The 26,423-nt window shown below is 54.2% G+C and overlaps 2 protein-coding genes across 2 annotated transcripts in view; both read left to right on the top strand.

Annotated features, from left to right (window-relative positions):
• Positions 1-26,423, top strand: part of LOC138357609 (small ribosomal subunit protein uS12) — a 428,441-nt gene that overhangs the window by 283,735 nt on the left and 118,283 nt on the right. The gene's annotated exons all lie outside the window — the stretch shown is intronic.
• Positions 4,025-26,423, top strand: part of LOC138349518 (monocarboxylate transporter 12-B-like) — a 38,384-nt gene continuing 15,985 nt past the window's right edge. Inside the window, exons 1-2 of the mRNA XM_069314587.1 lie at positions 4,025-4,911; positions 9,176-9,367. Coding sequence (XP_069170688.1) covers positions 4,071-4,911; positions 9,176-9,367 — 1,033 coding nt within the window. The 5' untranslated portion in view covers positions 4,025-4,070. The remainder of the gene's footprint in view (positions 4,912-9,175; positions 9,368-26,423) is intronic.

Below are 26,423 nucleotides of genomic sequence, written 5' to 3'. Positions count from 1 at the left end.
TTGTGTAAAGTACGTCAGGATGTAAGAATCCTTTCAACAAAGTCTGATAATAACACAGCTTTACCCATTGCTGAACTACTCATCAAAAACAGAAGGTCCAAGGTAACCACTCGTGGGTTATTTGACCAAGGATCCCAAAAGACATTTGTCACACAGAAAGTGGCAGACACCTTAAAACTAAAACCCGTTCGACAGGTGAAACTAGACATATCAAGATTCCTGACCAACTCAAGAACCCAAGTGTATAAAGTGGTCCAACTATTAATATGTTTAGGTAGTTATGCCCAAATGGTACAGGCCATTGTGGTAGACAAAATCCCATCTGTCCTATATGTTTATGGTCTAGGTCCAACAGCCAAATTCCTACAGGGAAAGGGAATTAATTTGGCTGATAACAATATAACATCTGATCACCTCTCAAACATGGGATTCCTCGTAGGTGCAGACTATTACCATAAATTCATCACTGGAAGTACAAAACGGCAGGGAATGAACCTGTTATTGTCTGTGGGAGGCAATTTGCTCACTGGCCCAGTATTGAGTCTGAAGCAGCCCACACCTGTAGACAGCCAACAAGTCAACCCAGTGAAGGTTGCATGACTAGGTGAAGAACAGTCACCACTCAAATTCATAGATATGTCTGAAGATGAGCCTGATCCCTCAGTACATAAATTATGGGATCTAGCCACCTTAGAGATAGTCCCATAACAACTTAGTCCAGATGGTGACTGGACTTACAAACAATACCTGGACTCAGTTATCTACAGGGACAACCAATACTGAGTCAGGGTACCATGGAAGCTGAATCATCTTCAGCTGCCAGTAAACCATTTCATGGTACAAAACCAATTAAGGTCTCAGGTGATGTGCTTAAATAGACAACCTGAATACTTGAAATTGTACCATGGTATAATCCAATAACAACTCGATAACAAATTCATCGAGGTTGTAACTAATGATGACCCTAAGGAAGGACATTATTTGACGCACCATCCAGTACTGAAAAATTCAGCTACTACCCCACTAAGTCTAGTATTTAACTGCAATGTCAAAACCAGGCAGAATAGTGTCTCATTGAATGATTGCCTTCAAACTGGCCCTATCCTGACACAAAGGCTGTATGAAGTGCTGTTAAAATCCCATATAGGGACTTGTGTACACACGACTGATATAAGTAAGGCATTCCATAGGGTAGGTCTCCAAGAAGAAGACCGTACCTACACAAAGTTCCTATGGATCAAGGATCTTAATGATCCAAACAGTGAATTGATTGCATACAGGTTTGCTTGAGTTTTGTTTGAAGCTACTTCTTCACCGTTTGAGCTTAGAGCAACCTTATACATGCACTTGAAGGAGTCAAATAGCCCAAATAAAACTGAAATTAGCAACAACCTGTATGCAGACAATTTCCAAGGAACAACCAACAGTGAAGAAAGGCTGCTGAATATATACCAAGAGGCCACACGAGAGTTGTTGGGAGCAAATATGCCTCTCAAGTTGTGGGTCTCCAATAATACCAACTTAATTAAAACAACTGACCGAAGCAGAATTTCCCAATTACAAAGTTCTCCAGAAGACAAAGGAACTAGGTGTCGAACGGAATACAACTTCGAATCAGTTGACCATCATAACGGTGGAACCAGGTACCACCAATCTAACAATGAGGAAACTACTATCCCAAGTCAGCAAACTCTTCATCCCCATGGGACTATTAAGTTCCATATTAATAAATGGGAAGTTGATAATGCAGCAGTTCTGGCAACAGAAGATAGACTGGGATGGTCCACTAACACCGGCCTTGCAAGAAAAGTGGTAGGGGCTAGTGAAGGATCTAAGTATCCTAGAGTCTGTCAAGTTCCCTCGGAACATAGTACATCAGATTCGACCAATTAAGCTACATGTTCTGTGATGCCTCAGGAAAGGCTTATGGCAGAGTAGCCTACCTAATATCAGATGAGCAAGCCAAAATGCTCACAGCAAAGGCCAGGGTGGCACCATTGAAAAAACGGTCATTGCCCCAACTGGAGTTAACAGCCCAACTGCTAGAAGTAAGATTGGCTCATTATCTGATCAATGTCTTAAGTAACATCCACATTGAAGAAGTGTTATGGTAAGATAATGAGGCAGTACTACAATGGGTGAGAAATATCAACAGTAAAATTCTTTACATGAGTAACCTCTTAAAGAAAATCAGAGAGTTATCAGCAGGGTACAAACTGAGATATGTACCCACCAAAGAGAATCCAGCTGATTATCTGTCTAGAGGCCTAACTTTACAGCAATTAACAAAAGCAGAGACGTGGTTCAATGGACCTCAGTGGCTAGTCAGTGACCAGTGGCCTGAACAAAAGCCACAAGTCATTGTGACTAATATCACTGCTCCCACTGAGAATCCAGAATCACCTTAGACTTTGGTAATTGATCCTAATCGGTACTCTGAACTTGTTACGGTATCGATACCATCGCTGGAGTATGGAGTGGCGATTTCAGCTCCATCTATGGATCTGCACTCTAACTCCCTAGTATTGGGTGCTACGCAGACAACGCCAACTATTGGTGGTGGCGTGGTATCAGTAAAAGGCTCCGGTTTCCTGCCTCGGTTAGAAGAGGAGGTCGATGATGATCACCTCTGGTGGGTGGCATATCGAGATCAACGCCATCTTGGTTGTGGCTACAAGTTACAATTTTACTTCCCAGGTGGGTGGGCGTTATCCTACGGGCACCCAGTGTACTGTCCGACAAGTTAATGACGTTTTGTGTTCATAGAGGTGAAGTAAGCAGCCGATTGTGCTAACGAGGGCAGTTCAAGAACTCTTAACCTGGTCCTGTGAGAGGACGAAGTGGCTGCCATCGGTTATTGCAGTGTGTTAGCTGCTGGTTTATGCAGTGTTGAATGGGCCGATATACCCGGGAATTGTCCAGGAAGAGCTACGCGACAGCAGTGTTGCGTCTGTTGAGAAGTGCTGCTAACGAGCTGCTAGAGACTTCTGCCAGGGTGTTAGCTACCTATGTATGCGATTCTTTGAGACCCCTGTCAGCGTCTTGCTGAAACCCTCTGCCAGTGTGTATCTGGAGAGCAGAGGTGGGGTATTGGCACATCGTGAAGATACAGTGTCATGGACTGGCCCATGCTGTAGAAGGTGAACTCGCCAGTGTTTGCCATTAGGCGTGGACGACGTGTACCTGGAAAGTGGATTCACCGGTATTAATAAACACTGCCGATGTATTGTCCAGAGTGAAAGAGACACTTTGTAAATACGTGTAGTAATACTTTAATATATTATATATAGTGGTGAAAGTGCTAATATATTGGTGAAGGTGTGATAGTGTATTGTTTATCCCCCCTTTTATTCTTTACACTAATACCTTACAGCCAGTTCTTAAAAGCTTACCACCGACTTAGGGTTGGAGATAGAGGAGGTTATAACAGCAAGAAACCGGTTACTGGCCCAAAGTGTCCATAACAGAACTGAACGAACTACTAGGTGTCACACAAGTGGTGTTTGATTTCCTAAAGAATATGAGAATCAACTGTCCTTTCCCTAGTCCCCCAAAGTACTGGGTCAAAAGACCCCAAACAGATATATACAGGATGGATTTTGAAAAGCTCCTTAATAAAATACTGAATGATATGGGTCTCTGGTTTGACCTGAACAGTTATAATAAGGTGTAGGGCCACTTGAAGCATGCCAACACAGACCAGGAAGAAAAAAATATCCGACACCACATAGTAAGTTAGCTAATTGTGTTAAACATACACAAAAACAGCACTCTGTTGGGGGGGGGGGGGTACTAGATACCCTCACCGATCTAAGATAACAGTTCTGGCTTCCTCAAGGTCGCCAAACTGTAAAATCTATAATAAAATCCTGTGTAATCTGTTGAAGGTACGACGCTCAGAAGAACTTCGGAAACCCTCTCCAGGTATTTCCAGTTATGCTCTCCAGATGATTAGAGGTGTGTGTCTAAGGTTCTTTACATCTTATTTTTTGTCAAACCGTTTATTTTGTTTGAGTGATGTGTTTACTTGAGTTATCCTTGCAGGTGTGGGCGGGGGCGTGGTGGTGTGCATGTGCTTCATCATAGTCCCTATGTACTTTGACCGCCGGCGAGGGCTGGCCAACGCTGTCATGATGGCTGGGGTGTGCACGGGGCAGATCGTGGGTCCGCCCTTCGTCCGTCTCCTGCAAGACGTGTACACCTTCAAGGGCGCCACTCTCATCCTCGGTGCTCTCATGCTCAATGCTCTCGTCGGCGCAGCATTTTTCCACCCGGTAGAGTGGCACATGAGGCCGGCGTGTGACGGTACTGGTGAGTGGCTGAGTGGTGGAACAAGTCTTACATTACCAGAAGTCATTGTTAAAAAGAAGGAAGTTATAGACACAGCATGGAAGGGCTCCTGCCAGTCACTGTGCAGTGCGAGAGGTGTGGAGGCCCCACCAGTGGACGCCAAGGTGAGAGAGGGGATTGAAGCACCACCAGTGGAAGCCACAGCCCTCTCACTCCCCTCGCTCAATAAAACTGGCATCACTACCGCACTCCAGAACGGATCACAGATGACTAGTGTCGATCACGAGGAAGGGAAGCAGCGGACAGGCTTGGGGGAGCTGGCACTGCGTGTAGCCCACAACATCCTTAGTGATTTGAGAATATTCCGTTCACCGCGAGCGGTGATTATTTCCCTCGGGTGTACATTCTTCATCAATGGCTACTATAACTTTATAATGATGGTTCCCTTCGCAATGCTAAGAGCCGGCCACACGCTGGAGGATGCGGCCTGGTGCATATCAGTGTCAGCGGGCTGTAATCTCTTGTGCAGGATACTGATGTCTGCGCTCTCAGACTCCCCAAGGTTCAACATGAGGGCTGCCTACATGGCCGGCCTCGCTGCTACTGCTGCCGCTATTTTCAGTAAGACATATTTGTTTATACGACTTGTTCTTATAATGGTTCGTCTGTCTTACATGCAAATAAATATATATATATATATATATATATATATATATATATATATATATATATATATATATATATATATATATATATATATATATATATATATATATATATATATATATATATATATATATATATATATATATATATTATTAAATATAACCAAAAAAGTAAGATTAATAATTCTAACACGAATTTTCTCGATCTTTCTTACGTTTCTTTTCACTGTTGATTGTAATTCAAAGATCAATTCTCCAAAATTCATTTTTATTTCTAGTTTGACGCGACACTTGAGCGCGTTTCATAAAACTTATTACATTTTCAAAGACTTTAGTTTACACAAACACACACAACTTTAACTGAATAGAGCTTAAACATCTTTCGAGTTTTTATACCTACATTTGGGTGAAGTGAGATGTTACAATAGTTTTGGATGAGGTGAAAATGTACTCACAAAATGTACGGTATGGTAAACAACACAGCTCAATTCCAATGCAATGTCACACAAAATAATTAAATCAAAATGAAAATAAATCAAAATCTATGAAAATTCAATTTGTCAATGCAATTGGAAACATTGAAATTGAATCGTAACATATATAGTATAGCATGCATCATCTGTTGCTCTTACGTGCAACAGATGATGCTGTTTTTGAAAAAAAAGAATGTTTTTACCTGTCACAGGTGTGGCATCTATACTTATACTTACGAAATTAATGGTATGGTAAACAACATAACTGAATTCCAACACAATGTCACAAAATAATTTAATGAAAATGAAAATATATCGAATTCTGTGATAATTTAATTTATCAATGCAATCAGAAACATTGAAACGGAATCGTAACATATTTAGTATAGCATGGGTTGTTATTATATGCAACAGATGGTGCTATTTAAAAAAAAAAAATGTTTTTACCTGTCACAGGTGTGGCATCTATATAGTAAGTATATAAAACACGTGCACATTCGAATGAAATGTTGTATCAAAATTTCAAAGCAATCAGTGAAGAACTTTTGGAGATTACAGCATATGTTGCTCTTATATCAAACAGATGGCTCTGTTTTTCAAAAAAGTATGTTTTTTTTCCTTTCACAGGTGAGGCATGTATATAGTAGATATATATAAACACGCACCTATTCGAATGCAACGTTGTGTCAAAATTTCAAAGCAATCAGTAAAGAGGTTTTGAAGATTTCCCCTCACATGAAAAACACATGTAAAACACAGTTAAATAAAAAAAAAATGTGTTTCACTGTCACAGACGTGACATCTATATAGTACTTATTTATTTATTTTTATTTATTTATATACAAGAAGGTACATTGGGTTTGTGAGAATACATAGCATAGTACAGTATTTACAATCTTGTAAAGCCACTAGCACGCGCAGCGTTTCGGGCAGGTCCTTAATGTAACAGATAATTTTAAATAGGTAAATTCTATCAGAATTAATAAAATGATAACAAATACATTGCAAGAAAAAAAATGAGATGAGAGAGATTAGTAAGTATATTAAAGCACATTGGTATATTAAAGCTCTGATTGATTACATTGACAGCTTGATTGGTAATTTAAACAAGATTAATAGACACCATACAGCAGATTGACAGCACATATAAGAAGACAGCAATGATCACAATGATAAAGATGTTCAGATTGGGTACACAAAGATTGGGAGATTGGGTAGTAATAGATACAGTGCAATTTTAAAGCAAAAGGTAAAAATTATGAAGATGAAATTAGGTACTTTTTAGTATTGTTTTTGAATGACGCAAAAGTTGGACAGCTTTTCAATTCAATAGGGAGTGAGTTCCATAGACTGGGTCCCTTTATTTGCATAGAGTGTTTACACAGATTAAGTTTGACTCTGGGGATATCAAAGAGATATTTATTTCTGGTGTGGTGATAATGGGTCCTATTACATCTGTCCAGGGAGAGTTTCAGAGCAGGATTTGCATTTAAGAACAGGGTTTTGTAAATGTAGTTGACACAAAAGAATGTGTGGAGTGAGATTATGTTTAGCATGTTTAGGGAGTTAAACAAGGGGGCTGTGTGTTGTCTGAAAGCAGAATTTCTTATTATTCTGATAGCAGATTTTTGCTGGGTGATGATGGACTTGAGGTGGTTTGCAGTGGTTGAACCCCATGCACAGATACCATAATTAAGATAGGGATAGATTAGTGCATAATATAGAGAGATGAGAGCAGAGGTAGGTACGTATATACGTACGAGTTAGGTAGGTATGACGGTAGGTACGTATAGGTAGGATAGGTAGGAACGTATATAGGTACGAGTTAGTATGTATATAAAAACCCGCTCGGATGCGAATGGAACGTTGTGTGAAAATTTTAAAGCACTCAGTGAAGAACTTTTGGAGATTAGCAATTTTGAACATACGAACATTTATATTTTTATTTATATACATATATTTTGAATTTAATTTATAATTTTTAGTTTAATTATTCATATTGAACTATAATTCTAAGTGGACTGTATTTTAAATTCAGCCAGCCAGATTACACCTGAACACATAGTGGGGGGGGGGGGGTATAAATGTACACAGCTTATCCCATAATTGTTGGTGATAAATAATCCATATACATATACTGTCAGATTTATATAAATTCTACCACATATGGTGGTATTGAATAAACTATAGTATTTGTTAGTACTACAGTGTTATAATTATATTAGTATAACTTAAAAGGAGAGCTTCAGCTGATGTGGTTGAATGAGAGCTAGAGCTCTAATCTCAGAGTTTGTTATGCCATAAGTGGTCGAGGTCCTGGGCCTGTAAAATGGCAGCTCTCTTAATGGCGTTTGTGGGGCAGCCAGAACATGGAAGCATCACAGGTTATGTAGGTGGCCAGCACAACTGATGTCTCATGGGCACAAGCTTACCTGCAAAAAGTTAGGCTATAAATTTTGTTTAACATATAAGATACAGGTGTTACACGTGAAATATTGGTGTAGTGTAGATGTGAGGCTTACTTGTGATTGGGGTCTTTCATGCTAATAACCGGCTCACCTAATATTTAATAGTGATCACTTTTAATAAAAGATGTGGGGAAAGTTCGGTACTCAGCTCTTCCCGTTGTTAGTGTAAGGGTCTCTGGCAATTTCTCTGTTGGTTGACTTATAATTTTGAGTCTTTGATGAGGTATGCGTGTTACGATTCTCTGCAAGAAACTCTCTCATGTCTTTGTTTACATTCTGGTAGACAATGACTGGCTGCCCTGCCGCTCTCGGCATCCCCCATCGATGGTTCCATCTCTGTCTTAATTTTTGACAATAGGCAGGCAAGCCTTCAAGTTTAAGCAAAGAAAACTGTTTGTTATTGAGTCTACTTAAACTGTTGCTTTATAGGATACGTGATTGCTTAAATATGTTTGTTTTGATGTGACGTCACGACCTCATTCTCTTTAAACTTTTACTGCCTAACTAATGTAGATAGTATAACCAGGTTTGCTGGCTAGGGGGGTGGGGTGGGACAGCATAGGGACCTATGTACTCCCACCTCACTCACCCACGTACCTATCCTGTCCCTACCCACTCACCAATGTAACTGTCCATTGCTGCTTCTAGACTTCATGCAATCTTTTGTTTTTGCATATTTGTTCTGCTTCGCTTCTCACCCATAACTAGATGTTTGAGTAACATTTATCACCTAAACTCTCCACCAACGGAATCCCTCTTTTACTACGGGAGGCTAAACTGACCCAGAGTTGCAATGTACACTGTGCCGTGTGCAATGTACACTGTACCGTGTGCAATGTACACTGTGCCGTGTGCAATGTACACTGTGCCGTGTGCAATGTACACTGTGCCGTGTGCAATGTACACTGTACCGTGTGGAATGTACACTGTACCGTGTGCAATGTAAACTGTGCCGTGTGCAATGTACACTGTGCCGTGTGCAATGTACACTGTGCCGTGTGCAATGTACACTGTACCGTGTGCAATGTACATTGTGCCGTGTGCAATGTACACTGTGCCGTGTGCAATGTACACTGTGCCGTGTGCAATGTACACTGTGCCGTGGGCAATGTACACTGTGCCAAGTGCAATGTTTCCATCGGGTTGAGTGGTGCATAAAGGAACGTGTCATTCACGAGAAAACTGTTTTTACACTATAATTTATAAAGGATAGAGTTAAGTGTTGCAAAGTTTAGTAGTGTTGGTGTGGGGGATGGTATTGATGTGTGGTCTCCGGCAGCGTTCCCACTGCTGACGGAGCTGCGGTGGCTCATGGTGACGATGGCGGTGTGGGGGTGCGGTGTGGGCACCACCATGGGCCTCTACAACCTCGTCATGGTCACTATTATGGGCCTGGACAACCTGGCTCCAGTGTTCGGTGCCTCCTGCCTTGCTGTTGGCGTCGGCTTCCTCTTCCTCGGACCACTCATAGGTCAGTCACCAGTGGGTGTCTCGACCCATTGTCTTGGTTCTCACTCTACCCACAGTTAACAGTATACCGGAGCTGCACTGTTTATATATATGTATATATATATATATATATATATATATATATATATGTCGTACCTAGTAGCCAGAACGCACTTCTGAGCCTTCTATGCAAGGCCCGATTTGCCTAATAAGCCAAGTTTTCATGAAGTAATATATTTTCTCAATTTTTTTTCTTATGAAATTATAAAGATACCCATTTCATTATGTATGAGGTCAATTTTTTATTATTGGAATTAAAATTAACGTAGATATATGACCGAACCTAACCAACCCTACCTAACCTAACCTATCTTTATAGGTTAGGTTAGGTTAGGTAGCCGAAAAAGTTAGGTTAGGTTAGGTTAGGTAGGTTAGGTAGTAGAAAAACAATTATTTCATGAAAACTTGGCTTATTAGGCAAATCGGGCCTTGCATAGTAGGCTGAGAAGTGCGTTCTGGCTACTAGGTACGACATATATATATATATATATATATATATATATATATATATATATATATATATATATATATATATATATATAAATGGGCATCACACTGGGGTCCTGGTGGTCATGGGCATCACACTGGGGTCCTGGTGGGCATGGGTCATGGGCATCACACTGGGGTCCTGGTGGTCATGGGCATCACACTGGGGTCCTGGTGGGCATGGGTCATGGGCATCACACTGGGGTCCTGGTGGTCATGGGCATCACACTGGGGTCCTGGTGGTCATGGGCATCACACTGGGGTCCAGGTGGTCATGGGCATCACACTGGGGTCCTGGTGGTCATGGGCATCACACTGGGGTCCTGGTGGTCATGGGCATCACACTGGGGTCCTGGTGGTCATGGGCAGCACACTGGGGTCCTGGTGGTCATGGGCATCACACTGGGGTCCTGGTGGGCATGGGCATCACACTGGGGTCCTGGTGGTCATGGGCATCACACTGGGGTCCTGGTGGTCATGGGCACCACACTGGGGTCCTGGTGGGCATGGGTCATGGGCACCACACTGGGGTCCTGGTGGTCATGGGCATCACACTGGGGTCCTGGTGGTCATGGGCATCACACTGGGGTCCTGGTGGTCATGGGCACCACACTGGGGTCCTGGTGGGCATGAGCACCACACTGGGGTCCTGGTGGGCATGGGCATCACACTGGGGTCCTGGTGGTCATGGGCACCACACTGGGGTCCTGGTGGTCATGGGCATCACACTGGGGTCCTGGTGGTCATGGGCACCACACTGGGGTCCTGGTGGTCATGGGCATCACACTGGGGTCCTGGTGGTCATGGGCAGCACACTGGGGTCCTGGTGGGCATGGGTCATGGGCATCACACTGGGGTCCTGGTGGTCATGGGCATCACACTGGGGTCCTGGTGGGCATGGGCACCACACTGGGGTCCTGGTGGGCATGGGCATCACACTGGGGTCCTGGTGGGCATGGGCATTACACTGGGGTCCTGGTGGTCATGGGCATCACACTGGGGTCCTGGTGGGCATGGGCATCACACTGGGGGTCCCGGTGGGCATGGGTCATGGGCATCACACTGGGGTCCTGGTGGGCATGGGCATCACACTGGGGTCCTGGTGGGCATGGGCACCACACTGGGGTCCTGGTGGTCATGGGCATCACACTGGGGTCCTGGTGGTCATGGGCATCACACTGGGGTCCTGGTGGTCATGGGCATCACACTGGGGTCCTGGAGGGCATGGGCATCACACTGGGGTCCTGGTGGGCATGGGTCATGGGCATCACACTGGGGTCCTGGTGGGCATGGGTCATGGGCATCACACTGGGGTCCTGGTGGTCATGGGCATCACACTGGGGTCCTGGTGGTCATGGGCAGCACACTGGGGTCCTGGTGGTCATGGGCATCACACTCGGGTCCTGGTGGTCATGGGCATCACACTGGGGTCCTGGTGGTCATGGGCATCACACTGGGGTCCTGGTGGTCATGGGCATCACACTGGGGTCCTGGTGGGCATGGGTCATGGGCATCACACTGGGGTCCTGGTGGTCATGGGCATCACACTGGGGTCCTGGTGGTCATGGGCAGCACACTGGGGTCCTGGTGGTCATGGGCATCACACTGGGGTCCTGGTGGTCATGGGCATCACACTGGGGTCCTGGTGGTCATGGGCAGCACACTGGGGTCCTGGTGGTCATGGGCACCACACTGGGGTCCTGGTGGTCATGGGCATCACACTGGGGTCCTGGTGGTCATGGGCACCACACTGGGGTCCTGGTGGTCATGGGCACCACACTGGGGTCCTGGTGGTCATGGGCATCACACTGGGGTCCTGGTGGTCATGGGCAGCACACTGGGGTCCTGGTGGTCATGGGCATCACACTGGGGTCCTGGTGGGCATGGGTCATGGGCATCACACTGGGGTCCTGGTGGTCATGGGCATCACACTGGGGTCCTGGTGGTCATGGGCAGCACACTGGGGTCCTGGTGGTCATGGGCAGCACACTGGGGTCCTGGTGGTCATGGGCATCACACTGGGGTCCTGGTGGTCATGGGCAGCACACTGGGGTCCTGGTGGTCATGGGCATCACACTGGGGTCCTGGTAGTCATGGGCAGCACACTGGGGTCCTGGTGGTCATGGGCATCACACTGGGGTCCTGGTGGTCATGGGCATCACACTGGGGTCCTGGTGGTCATGGGCATCACACTGAGGTCCTGGTGGTCATTGGCAGCACACTGGGGTCCTGGTGGTCATGGGCATCACACTGGGGTCCTGGTGGTCATGGGCACCACACTGGGGTCCTGGTGGTCATGGGCATCACACTGGGGTCCTGGTGGTCATGGGCATCAAACTGGGGTCCTGGTGGTCATGGGCATCACACTGGGGTCCTGGTGGTCATGGGCAGCACACTGGGGTCCTGGTGGTCATGGGCATCACACTGGGGTCCTGGTGGTCATGGGCAGCACACTGGGGTCCTGGTGGTCATGGGCATCACACTGGGGTCCTGGTGGTCATGGGCACCACACTGGGGTCCTGGTGGTCATGGGCATCACACTGGGGTCGTGGTGGTCATGGGCACCACACTGGGGTCCTGGTGGGCATGGGCACCACACTGGGGTCCTGGTGGGCATGGGCACCACACTGGGGTCCTGGTGGGCATGGGAATCACACTGGGGTCCTGGTGGTCATGGGCACCACACTGGGGTCCTGGTGGGCATGGGCATCACACTGGGGTCCTGGTGGGCATGGGAATCACACTGGGGTCCTGGTGGGCATGGGCATCACACTGGGGTCCTGGTGGTCATGGGCATCACACTGGGGTCCTGGTGGGCATGGGCACCACACTGGGGTCCTGGTGGGCATGGGAATCACACTGGGGTCCTGGTGGGCATGGGCATCACACTGGGGTCCTGGTGGTCATGGGCATCACACTGGGGTCCTGGTGGTCATGGGCACCACACTGGGGTCCTGGTGGGCATGGGAATCACACTGGGGTCCTGGTGGGCATGGGCATCACACTGGGGTCCTGGTGGTCATGGGTCATGGGCACCACACTGGGGTCCTGGTGGTCATGGGCATCACACTGGGGGCCTGGTGGGCATGGGCATCACACTGGGGTCCTGGTGGTCATGGGCATCACACTGGGGTCCTGGTGGTCATGGGCATCACACTGGGGTCCTGGTGGGCATGGGCATCACACTGGGGTCCTGGTGGTCATGGGCATCACACTGGGGTCCTGGTGGTCATGGGCATCACACTGGGGTCCTGGTGGGCATGGGCATCACACTGGGGTCCTGGTGGTCATGGGCATCACACTGGGGTCCTGGTGGGCATGGGCATCACACTGGGGTCCTGGTGGGCATGGGCATCACACTGGGGTCCTGGTGGGCATGGGCATCACACTGGGGTCCTGGTGGGCATGGGAATCACACTGGGGTCCTGGTGGGCATGGGCACCACACTGGGGTCCTGGTGGGCATGGGAATCACACTGGGGTCCTGGTGGGCATGGGCATCACACTGGGGTCCTGGTGATCATGGGTCATGGGCACCACACTGGGGTCCTGGTGGTCATGGGCATCACACTGGGGTCCTGGTGGGCATGGGTCATGGGCATCACACTGGGGTCCTGGTGGTCATGGGTCATGGGCATCACACTGGGGTCCTGGTGGTCATGGGCATCACACTGGGGTCCTGGTGGGCATGGGCATCACACTGGGGTCCTGGTGGTCATGGGCATCACACTGGGGTCCTGGTGGTCATGGGCATCACACTGGGGTCCTGGTGGTCATGGGCATCACACTGGGGTCCTGGTGGTCATGGGCATCACACTGGGGTCCTGGTGGTCATGGGCATCACACTGGGGTCCTGGTGGTCATGGGCACCACACTGGGGTCCTGGTGGTCATGGGCATCACACTGGGGTCCTGGTGGTCATGGGCACCACACTGGGGTCCTGGTGGTCATGGGCATCACACTGGGGTCCTGGTGGTGATGGGCATCACACTGGGGTCCTGGTGGGCATGGGCAGCACACAGGGGTCCTGGTGGTCATGGGCATCACACTGGGGTCCTGGTGGGCATGGGCATCACACTGGGGTCCTGGTGGTCATGGGCACCACACTGGGATCCTAGTGGTCATGGGCATCACACTGGGGTCCTGGTGGGCATGGGCATCACACTGGGGTCCTGGTGGTCATGGGCATCACACTGGGGTCCTGGTGGGCATGGGCATCACACTGGGGTCCTGGTGGTCATGGGTCATGGGCATCACACTGGGGTCCTGGTGGTCATGGGTCATGGGCACCACACTGGGGTCCTGGTGGTCATGGGAATCACACTGGGGTCCTGGTGGTCATGGACATCACACTGGGGTCCTGGTGGGCATGGGCATCACACTGGGGTCCTGGTGGGCATGGGCAGCACACAGGGGTCCTGGTGGTCATGGGCATCACACTGGGGTCCTGGTGGTCATGGGTCATGGGCAGCACACTGGGGTCCTGGTGGTCATGGGTCATGGGCAGCACACTGGGGTCCTGGTGGGCATGGGTCATGGGCATCACACTGGGGTCCTGGTGGTCATGCGCATCACACTGGGGTCTTGGTGGGCATGGGCATCACACTGGGGTCCTGGTGGTCATGGGCACCACACTAGGGTCCTGGTGGGCATGGGCACTGTTACGGCCCTCTCGGGACGCAACGGGGTTCTTGCTCTGATGTTGCTAGAGGAAGAATTAGGTATCCGTTCCCAAGCCAGTAGTGGCTATCAAGGGATGAGATCCGTGACGCAAGTAACTTAAAAGGGAGTATGGAAAGATAGTTAAGAACTTAATATTATAATTAACACCATCACCATTTAAATATATAGAAATAAAACGTACACAAGGGGGAGGGGTATTAACACTATGCAAGGGGATTATTCACTGTAGTCTTCTGCTGAAGACTCTGGTGCCACACCACTTTCGGTGCCGATTCCTTGGTGCTCTCTTCGTGGCCTTAAGACGTGTCCTCTGAGAACGCCGAGTCTACCCTGGCCACAGGTCAGCCACAACACAGGTCCACTGGGGGCACCGTCGTGGAGGCCGTCAACCACACGTCCAGCAGGTCTGCTGGCAGGTACTGAGCCAACAAGGCTGGTACGGCCACTCCACGAACGATAAAAGGGGTACGCCCTAGACAGGAGTCTCGTGTGATATCACCAATCACCCTCCTGTCCTCAATACCCCAGTGGATTATCGTCTCCAACCGTCGGTCCCGGGTAAATCCTTTAACTGCCACTCCAATGGCAGGTTAACACACCACAGTGTTCTTCCGGGGGGGCGACGTCACAACAGCTGCAGCAAACTTCACTGTATGGAGACTGGCTGCCTCGGGTAGACTGACTCCACCTTCAACACAGTGGTCCCAGGTTGGCTCTGTAAGCAGACACGTCATTAATAACCGGGACACTAATACACCACACTCACAGGCTCAGATACAAACGCTCGACATATCCACTCCCTAGATGGCGCTGTCGTCGGAGCACCACCTCACCAGAGGTCAGGAGCGGCGGTGTTGAGCGCTGAACCAGACTGGAAACTGGTCCTCGAGGCCAGTACACGCTGTCCTCACTAGGTGTCGTCGTTCGTTTGGCGGGGGTTTCGGGAGCTGACCCACAGATGGCGTGTTTGTCACTGCTCCAGGCTAGGACGCTGGATCCGGGTTCGTAACAGGCACCACACTGGGGTCCTGGTGGTCATGGGCATCACACTGGGGTCCTGGTGGTCATGCGCATCACACTGGGGTCCTGGTGGGCATGGGCATCACACTGGGGTCCTGGTGGGCATGGGCATCACACTGGGGTCCTGGTGGTCATGGGCATCACACTGGGGTCCTGGTGGTCATGGGCATCACACTGGGGTCCTGGTGGTCATGGGCATCACACTGGGGTCCTGGTGGTCATGCGCATCACACTGGGGTCCTGGTGGTCATGCGCATCACACTGGGGTCGTGGTGGTCATGGGCACCACACTGGGGTCCTGGTGGGCATGGGCATCACACTGGGGTCCTGGTGGTCATGGGCATCACACTGGGGTCCTGGTGGTCATGGGCATCACACTGGGGTCCTGGTGGTCATGGGCATCACACTGGGGTCCTGGTGGTCATGGGCATCACACTGGGGTCCTGGTGGTCATGGGCATCACACTGGGGTCCTGGTGGTCATGGACATCACACTGGGGTCCTGGTGGTCATGGGCATCACACTGGGGTCCTGGTGGGCATGGGTCATGGGCATCACACTGGGGTCCTGGTGGGCATGGGCATCACACTGGGGTCCTGGTGGTCATGGGCAGCACACTGGGGTCCTGGTGGTCATGGGCACCACACTGGGGTCCTGGTGGTCATGGGCATCTCACTGGGGTCCTGGTGGTCATGGGCATCACACTGGGGTCCTGGTGGTCATGGGCACCACACTGGGGTCCTGGTGGGCATGGGTCATGGGCAGCACACTGGGGTCCTGGTGGTCATGGGCATCACACTGGGGTCCTGGTGGTCATGGGCATCACACTGGGGTCCTGGTGGTCATGGGCATCACACTGGGGTCCTGGTGGTCATGGGCATCACACTGGGGTCCTGGTGGTCATGGGCATCACACTGGGGTCCTGGTGGTCATGGGCATCACACTGGGGTCCTGGTGGTCATGGGCATCACACTGGGGTCCTGGTGGTCATGGGCATCACACTGGGGTCCTGGTGGTCATGGGCATCACACTGGGGTCCTGGTGGTCATTAGCATCACACTGGGGTCCTGGTGGGCATGGGTCATGGGCATCACACTGGGGTCCTGGTGGTCATGGGCATCACACTGGGGTCCTGGTGGTCATGGGTATCACACTGGGGTCCTGGTGGTCATTGGCATCACACTGGGGTCCTGGTGGTCATGGGTCATGGGCATCACACTGGGGTCCTGGTGGTCATGGGCATCACACTGGGGTCCTGGTGGTCATGGGCATCACACTGGGGTCCTGGTGGTCATGGGCATCACACTGGGGTCCTGGTGGTCATGGGCATCACACTGGGGTCCTGGTGGTCATGGGCATCACACTGGGGTCCTGGTGGTCATGGGCATCACACTGGGGTCCTGGTGGTCATGGGCATCACACTGGGGTCCTGGTGGTCATGGGCATCACACTGGGGTCCTGGTGGGCATGGGTCATGGGCTGCACACTGGGGTCCTGGTGGGCATGGGCATCACACTGGGGTCCTGGTGGTCATGGGCATCACAATGGGGTCCTGGTGGGCATGGGTCATGGGCAGCACACTGGGGTCCTGGTGGGCATGGGTCATGGGCATCACACTGGGGTCCTTGTGGTCATGGGCATCACACTGGGGTCCTGGTGGGCATGGGTCATGGGCAGCACACTGGGGTCCTGGTGGGCATGGGTCATGGGCAGCACACTGGGGTCCTGGTGGGCATGGGCATCACACTGGGGTCCTGGTGGTCATGGGCATCACACTGGGGTCCTGGTGGTCATGGGTCATGGGCATCACACTGGGGTCCTGGTGGGCATAGGTCATGGGCAGCACACTGGGGTCCTGGTGGTCATGGGCATCACACTGGGGTCCTGGTGGTCATGGGCATCACACTGGGGTCCTGGTGGTCATGGGTCATGGGCAGCACACTGGGGTCCTGGTGGTCATGGGCATCACACTGGGGTCCTGGTGGGCATGGGCATCACACTGGGGTCCTGGTGGTCATGGGCACCACACTGGGGTCCTGGTGGTCATGGGCATCACACTGGGGTCCTGGTGGTCATGGGCATCACACTGGGGTCCTGGTGGTCATGGGCATCACACTGGGGTCCTGGTGGTCATGGGCATCACACTGGGGTCCTGGTGGTCATGGGCATCACACTGGGGTCCTGGTGGTCATGGGCATCACACTGGGGTCCTGGTGGTCATGGGCATCACACTGGGGTCCTGGTGGTCATGGGCATCACACTGGGGTCCTGGTGGTCATGGGCATCACACTGGGGTCCTGGTGGTCATGGGCACCACACTGGGGTCCTGGTGGTCATGGGTCATGGGCAGCACACTGGGGTCCTGGTGTTCATGGGCATCACACTGGGGTCCTGGTGGGCATGGGCATCACATTGGGGTCCTGGTGGGCATGGGCAGCACACTGGGGTCCTGGTGGTCATGGGCATCACACTGGGGGTCCTGGTGGTCATGGGCATCACACTGGGGTCCTGGTGGTCATGGGCATCACACTGGGGTCCTGGTGGTCATGGGCAGCACACTGGGGTCCTGGTGGATATGGGTCATGGGCAGCACACTGGGGTCCTGGTGGGCATGGGCATCACACTGGGGTCCTGGTGGTCATGGGCATCACACTGGGGTCCTGGTGGTCATGGGCATCACACTGGGGTCCTGGTGGTCATAGGCATCACACTGGGGTCCTGGTGGTCATGGGCATCACACTGGGGTCCTGGTGGTCATGGGCATCACACTGGGGTCCTGGTGGGCATGGGCATCACACTGGGGTCCTGGTGGTCATGGGCATCACACTGGGGTCCTGGTGGTCATGGGTCATGGGCAGCACACTGGGGTCCTGGTGGTCATGGGCATCACACTGGGGTCCTGGTGGGCATGGGCATCACACTGGGGTCCTGGTGGTCATGGGTCATGGGCAGCACACTGGGGTCCTGGTGTTCATGGGCATCACACTGGGGTCCTGGTGGGCATGGGCATCACACTGGGGTCCTGGTGGGCATGGGCAGCACACTGGGGTCCTGGTGGTCATGGGCATCACACTGGGGTCCTGGTGGTCATGGGCATCACACTGGGGTCCTGGTGGTCATGGGCATCACACTGGGGTCCTGGTGGTCATGGGCATCACACTGGGGTCCTGGTGGGCATGGGCACCACACTGGGGTCCTGGTGGTCAAGGGCAGCACACTGGAGTCCTGGTGGGCATGGGTCATGGGCAGCACACTGGGGTCCTGGTGGGCATGGGCATCACACTGCGGTCCTGGTGGTCATGGGCATCACACTGGGGTCCTGGTGGTCATGGGCATCACACTGGGGTCATGGGTCATGGGCAGCGCACTGGGGTCCTGGTGGTCATGGGCATCATACTGGGGTCCTAGTGGGCATGGGCACCACACTGGGGTCCTGGTGGTCATGGGTCATGGGCAGCACACTGGGGTCCTGGTGTTCATGGGCATCACACTGGGGTCCTGGTGGGCATGGGCATCACACTGGGGTCCTGGTGGGCATGGGCAGCACACTGGGGTCCTGGTAATCATGGGCATCACACTGGGGTCCTGGTGGGCATGGGCATCACACTGGGGTCCTGGTGGGCATGGGCATCACACTGGGGTCCTGGTGGTCATGGGCATCACACTGGGGTCCTGGTGGGCATGGGCATCACACTGGGGTCCTGGTGGGCATGGGCAGCACACTGGGGTCCTGGTGGTCATGGGCAGCACACTGGGGTCCTAGTGGGCATGGGCATCACACTGGGGTCCTGGTGGTCATGGGCATCACACTGGGGTCCTGGTGGTCATGGGCATCACACTGGGGTCCTGGTGGGCATGGGCATCACACTGGGGTCCTGGTGGGCATGGGCATCACACTGGGGTCCTGGTGGGCATGGGCAGCACACTGGGGTCCTGGTGGTCATGGGCATCACACTGGGGTCCTGGTGGTCATGGGTATCACACTGGGGTCCTGGTGGTCATGGGCATCACACTTGGGTCCTGGTGGTCATGGGCATCACACTGGGGTCCTGGTGGTCATGGGTATCACACTGGGGTCCTGGTGGTCATGGGCATTACACTGGGGTCCTGGTGGTCATGGGCATCACACTGGGGTCCTGGTGGTCATGGGCATCACACTGGGGTCCTGGTGGTCATGGGCATCACACTGGGGTCCTGGTGGTCATGGGTCATGGGCATCACACTGGGATCCTGGTGGTCATGGGCAGCACACTGGGGTCCTGGTGGTCATGGGCATCACACTGGGGTCCTGGTGGTCATGGGCATCACACAGGGGTCCTGGTGGTCATGGGCACCACACTGGGGTCCTGGTGGTCATGAGCACCACACTGGGGTCCTGGTGGGCATGGGCATCACACTGGGGTCCTGGTGGTCATGGGCATCACACTGGGGTCCTGGTGGGCATGGGCACCACACTGGGGTCCTGGTGGTCATGGGCATCACACTGGGGTCCTGGTGGTCATGGGCACCACACTGGGGTCCTAGTGGTCATGGGCATCACACTGGGGTCCTGGTGGGCATGGGAATCACACTGGGGTCCTGGTGGGCATGGGCATCACACTGGGGTCCTGGTGGTTATGGGTCATGGGCACCACACTGGGGTCCTGGTGGTCATGGGCATCAATATGGGGTCCTGGTGGGCATGGGAATCACACTGGGGTCCTGGTGGGCATGGGCACCACACTGGGGTCCTGGTGGGCATGGGAATCACAATGGGGTCCTGGTGGGCATGGGCATCACACTGGGGTCCTGGTGGTCACGGGTCATGGGCACCACACTGGGGTCCTGGTGGTCATGGGCATCACACTGGGGTCCTGGTGGGCATGGGTCATGGGCATCACACTGGGGTCCTGGTGGTCATGGGTCTTGGGCATCACACTGGGGTCCTGGTGGTCATGGGCATCACACTGGGGTCCTGGTGGTCATGGGCATCACACTGGGGTCCTTGTGGTCATGGGCATCACACTGGGGTCCTGGTGGTCATGGGCATCACACTGGGGTCCTGGTGGTCATGGGCATCACACTGGGGTCATGGGTCATGGGCAGCACACTTGGGTCCTGGTGGTCATGGGCATCACACTGGGGTCCTGGTGGGCATGGGCACCACACTGGGGTCCTGGTGGTCATGGGTCATGGGCAGCACACTGGGGTCCTGGTGTTCATGGGCATCACACTGGGGTCCTGGTGGGCATGGGCATCACACTGGGGGCCTGGTGGGCATGGGCATCACACTGGGGTCCTGGTGGGCATGGGCAGGACACTGGGGTCCTGGTGGTCATGGGCAGCACACTGGGGTCCTGGTGGGCATGGGCATCACACTGGGGTCCTGGTGGTCATGGGCATCACACTGGGGTCCTGGTGGTCATGGGCATCACACTGGGGTCCTGGTGGGCATGGGCATCACACTGGGGTCCTGGTGGGCATGGGCATCACACTGGGGTCCTGGTGGGCATGGGCAGCACACTGGGGTCCTGGTGGTCATGGGCATCACACTGGGGTCCTGGTGGTCATGGGTATCACACTGGGGTCCTGGTGGTCATGGGCATCACACTGGGGTCCTGGTGGTCATGGGCATCACACTGGGGTCCTGGTGGTCATGGGTATCACACTGGGGTCCTGGTGGTCATGGGCATCACACTGGGGTCCTGGTGGTCATGGGCATCACACTGGGGTCCTGGTGGTCATGGGCATCACACTGGGGTCCTGGTGGTCATGGGCATCACACAGGGTCCTGGTGGTCATGGGTCATGGGCATCACACTGGGGTCCTGGTGGTCATGGGCAGCACACTGGGGTCCTGGTGGTCATGGGCATCACACTGGGGTCCTGGTGGTCATGGGCATCACACAGGGGTCCTGGTGGTCATGGGCACCACACTGGGGTCCTGGTGGTCATGAGCACCACACTGGGGTCCTGGTGGGCATGGGCATCACACTGGGGTCCTGGTGGTCATGGGCATCACACTGGGGTCCTGGTGGGCATGGGCACCACACTGGGGTCCTGGTGGTCATGGGCATCACACTGGGGTCCTGGTGGTCATGGGCACCACACTGGGGTCCTGGTGGTCATGGGCATCACACTGGGGTCCTGGTGGGCATGGGAATCACACTGGGGTCCTGGTGGGCATGGGCATCACACTGGGGTCCTGGTGGTCATGGGTCATGGGCACCACACTGGGGTCCTGGTGGTCATGGGCATCACACTGGGGTCCTGGTGGGCATGGGAATCCCACTGGGGTCCTGGTGGGCAGGGGCACCACACTTGGGTCCTGGTGGGCATGGGAATCACACTGGGGTCCTGGTGGGCATGGGCATCACACTGGGGTCCTGGTGGTCACGGGTCATGGGCACCACACTGGGGTCCTGGTGGTCATGGGCATCACACTGGGGTCCTGGTGGGCATGGGTCATGGGCATTACACTGGGGTCCTGGTGGTCATGGGTCTTGGGCATCACACTGGGGTCCTAGTGGTCATGGGCATCACACTGGGGTCCTGGTGGGCATGGGCATCACACTGGGGTCCTGGTGGTCATGGGCATCACACTGGGGTCCTGGTGGTCATGGGCATCACACTGGGGTCCTGGTGGTCATGGGTCATGGGCATCACACTGGGGTCCTGGTGGTCATGGGCATCACACTGGGGTCCTGGTGGTCATGGGCATCACACTGGGGTCCTGGTGGGCATGGGTCATGGGCATCACACTGGGGTCCTGGTGGTCATGGGCATCACACTGGGGTCCTGGTGGTCATGGGTATCACACTGGGGTCCTGGTGGTCATGGGCATCATACTGGGGTCCTGGTGGTCATGGGTCATGGGCATCACACTGGGGTTCTGGTGGTCATGGGCATCACACTGGGGTCCTGGTGGGCATGGGCAGCACACTGGGGTCCTGGTGGTCATGGGCATCACACTGGGGTCCTGGTGGTCATGGGCATCACACTGGGGTCCTGGTGGGCATGGGCATCACACTGGGGTCCTGGTGGTCATGGGCAGCACACTGGGGTCCTGGTGGTCATGGGCACCACACTGGGGTCCTGGTGGTCATGGGCATCACACTGGGGTCCTGGTGGTCATGGGCATCACACTGGGGTCCTGGTGGTCATGGGCACCACACTGGGGTCCTGGTGGGCATGGGTCATGGGCAGCACACTGGGGTCCTGGTGGTCATGGGCATCACGCTGGGGTCCTGGTGGTCATGGGCATCACACTGGGGTCCTGGTGGGCATGGGTCATGGGCAGCACACTGGGGTCCTGGTGGTCATGGGCATCACACTGGGGTCCTGGTGGTCATGGGCATCACACTGGGGTCCTGGTGGGCATGGGCATCACACTGGGGTCCTGGTGGTCATGGGCATCACACTGGGGTCCTGGTGGGCATGGGTCATGGGCATCACACTGGGGTCCTGGTGGTCATGGGCATCACACTGGGGTCCTGGTGGTCATGGGTATCACACTGGGGTCCTGGTGGTCATGGGCATCACACTGGGGTCCTGGTGGTCATGGGTCATGGGCATCACACTGGGGTCCTGGTGGTCATGGGCGTCACACTGGGGTCCTGGTGGTCATGGGCATCACACTGGGGTCCTGGTGGTCATGGGCAGCACACTGGGGTCCTGGTGGTCATGGGCATCACACTGGGGTCCTGGTGGTCATGGGCATCACACTGGGGTCCTGGTGGGCATGGGTCATGGGCAGCACACTGGGGTCCTGGTGGGCATAGGCATCACACTGGGGTCCTGGTGGTCATGGGCATCACACTGGGGTCCTGGTGGGCATGGGTCATGGGCAGCACACTGGGGTCCTGGTGGGCATGGGTCATGGGCATCACACTGGGGTCCTGGTGGTCATGGGCATCACACTGGGGTCCTGGTGGGCGTGGGTCATGGGCAGCACACTGGGGTCCTGGTGGGCATGGGCATCACACTGGGGTCCTGGTGGTCATGGGCATCACACTGGGGTCCTGGTGGTCATGGGTCATCGGCATCACACTGGGGTCCTGGTGGTCATGGGCATCACACTGGGGTCCTGGTGGTCATGGGCAGCACACTGGGGTCCTGGTGGGCATGGGTCATGGGCTGCACACTGGGGTCCTGGTGGGCATGGGCATCACACTGGGGTCCTGGTGGTCATGGGCATCACACTGGGGTCCTGGTGGTCATGGGCATCACACTGGGGTCCTGGTGGTCATGGGTCCTGGGCAGCACACTGGGGTCCTGGTGGTCATGAGCATCACACTGAGGTCCTGGTGGGCATGGGCACCACACTGGGGTCCTGGTGGTCATGGGTCATGGGCAGCACACTGGGGTCCTGGTGTTCATGGGCATCACACTGGGGTCCTGGTGGGCATGGACATCACAGTGGGGTCCTGGTGGTCATGGGCATCACACTGGGGTCCTGGTGGTCATGGGCATCACACTGGGGTTTTGGTGGTCATGGGCAGCACACTGGGGTCCTGGTGGGCATGGGTCATGGGCAGCACACTGGGGTCCTGGTGGGCATGGGTCATGGGCAGAACACTGGGGTCCTGGTGGGCATGGGCATCACACTGGGGTCCTGGTGGTCATGGGCATCACACTGGGGTCCTGGTGGTCATGGGCATCACACTGGGGTCCTGGTGGTCATGGGTCATGGGCAGCACACTGGGGTTCTGGTGGTCATGGGCATCACACTGGGGTCCTGGTGGGCATGGGCACCACACTGGGGTCCTGGTGGTCATGGGCATCACACTAGGGTCCTGGTGGTCATGGGCATCACACTCGGGTCCTGGTGGTCATGGGCATCACGCTGGGGTCCTGGTGGTCATGGGCATCACACTGGGGTCCTGGTGGGCATGGGTCATGGGCAGCACACTGGGGTCCTGGTGGTCATGGGCATCACACTGGGGTCCTGGTGGTCATGGGCATCACACTGGGGTCCTGGTGGGCATGGGCATCACACTGGGGTCCTGGTGGTCATGGGCATCACACTGGGGTCCTGGTGGGCATGGGTCATGGGCATCACACTGGGGTCCTGGTGGTCATGGGCATCACACTGGGGTCCTGGTGGTCATGGGTATCACACTGGGGTCCTGGTGGTCATGGGCATCACACTGGGGTCCTGGTGGTCATGGGTCATGGGCATCACACTGGGGTCCTGGTGGTCATGGGCGTCACACTGGGGTCCTGGTGGTCATGGGCATCACACTGGGGTCCTGGTGGTCATGGGCAGCACACTGGGGTCCTGGTGGTCATGGGCATCACACTGGGGTCCTGGTGGTCATGGGCATCACACTGGGGTCCTGGTGGGCATGGGTCATGGGCAGCACACTGGGGTCCTGGTGGGCATAGGCATCACACTGGGGTCCTGGTGGTCATGGGCATCACACTGGGGTCCTGGTGGGCATGGGTCATGGGCAGCACACTGGGGTCCTGGTGGGCATGGGTCATGGGCATCACACTGGGGTCCTGGTGGTCATGGGCATCACACTGGGGTCCTGGTGGTCATGGGCATCACACTGGGGTCCTGGTGGTCATGGGCATCACACTGGGGTCCTGGTGGTCATGGGCATCACACTGGGGTCCTGGTGGTCATGGGCATCACACTGGGGTCCTGGTGGTCATGGGCATCACACTGGGGTCCTGGTGGTCATGGGCATCACACTGGGGTCCTGGTGGTCATGGGCATCACACTGGGGTCCTGGTGGTCATGGGCACCACACTGGGGTCCTGGTGGTCATGGGTCATGGGCAGCACACTGGGGTCCTGGTGTTCATGGGCATCACACTGGGGTCCTGGTGGGCATGGGCATCACATTGGGGTCCTGGTGGGCATGGGCAGCACACTGGGGTCCTGGTGGTCATGGGCATCACACTGGGGGTCCTGGTGGTCATGGGCATCACACTGGGGTCCTGGTGGTCATGGGCATCACACTGGGGTCCTGGTGGTCATGGGCAGCACACTGGGGTCCTGGTGGATATGGGTCATGGGCAGCACACTGGGGTCCTGGTGGGCATGGGCATCACACTGGGGTCCTGGTGGTCATGGGCATCACACTGGGGTCCTGGTGGTCATGGGCATCACACTGGGGTCCTGGTGGTCATAGGCATCACACTGGGGTCCTGGTGGTCATGGGCATCACACTGGGGTCCTGGTGGTCATGGGCATCACACTGGGGTCCTGGTGGGCATGGGCATCACACTGGGGTCCTGGTGGTCATGGGCATCACACTGGGGTCCTGGTGGTCATGGGTCATGGGCAGCACACTGGGGTCCTGGTGGTCATGGGCATCACACTGGGGTCCTGGTGGGCATGGGCATCACACTGGGGTCCTGGTGGTCATGGGTCATGGGCAGCACACTGGGGTCCTGGTGTTCATGGGCATCACACTGGGGTCCTGGTGGGCATGGGCATCACACTGGGGTCCTGGTGGGCATTGGGCAGCACACTGGGGTCCTGGTGGTCATGGGCATCACACTGGGGTCCTGGTGGTCATGGGCATCACACTGGGGTCCTGGTGGTCATGGGCATCACACTGGGGTCCTGGTGGTCATGGGCATCACACTGGGGTCCTGGTGGGCATGGGCACCACACTGGGGTCCTGGTGGTCAAGGGCAGCACACTGGAGTCCTGGTGGGCATGGGTCATGGGCAGCACACTGGGGTCCTGGTGGGCATGGGCATCACACTGCGGTCCTGGTGGTCATGGGCATCACACTGGGGTCCTGGTGGTCATGGGCATCACACTGGGGTCATGGGTCATGGGCAGCGCACTGGGGTCCTGGTGGTCATGGGCATCATACTGGGGTCCTAGTGGGC

The sequence above is a fragment of the Procambarus clarkii genome, chromosome 79, assembly GCF_040958095.1.
Source record: "Procambarus clarkii isolate CNS0578487 chromosome 79, FALCON_Pclarkii_2.0, whole genome shotgun sequence".
NCBI lineage: Eukaryota > Metazoa > Arthropoda > Malacostraca > Decapoda > Cambaridae > Procambarus > Procambarus clarkii.
The sequence above is the reverse complement of the archived record's forward strand: the minus strand, read 5'-3'. Positions and strand labels throughout refer to the sequence as shown.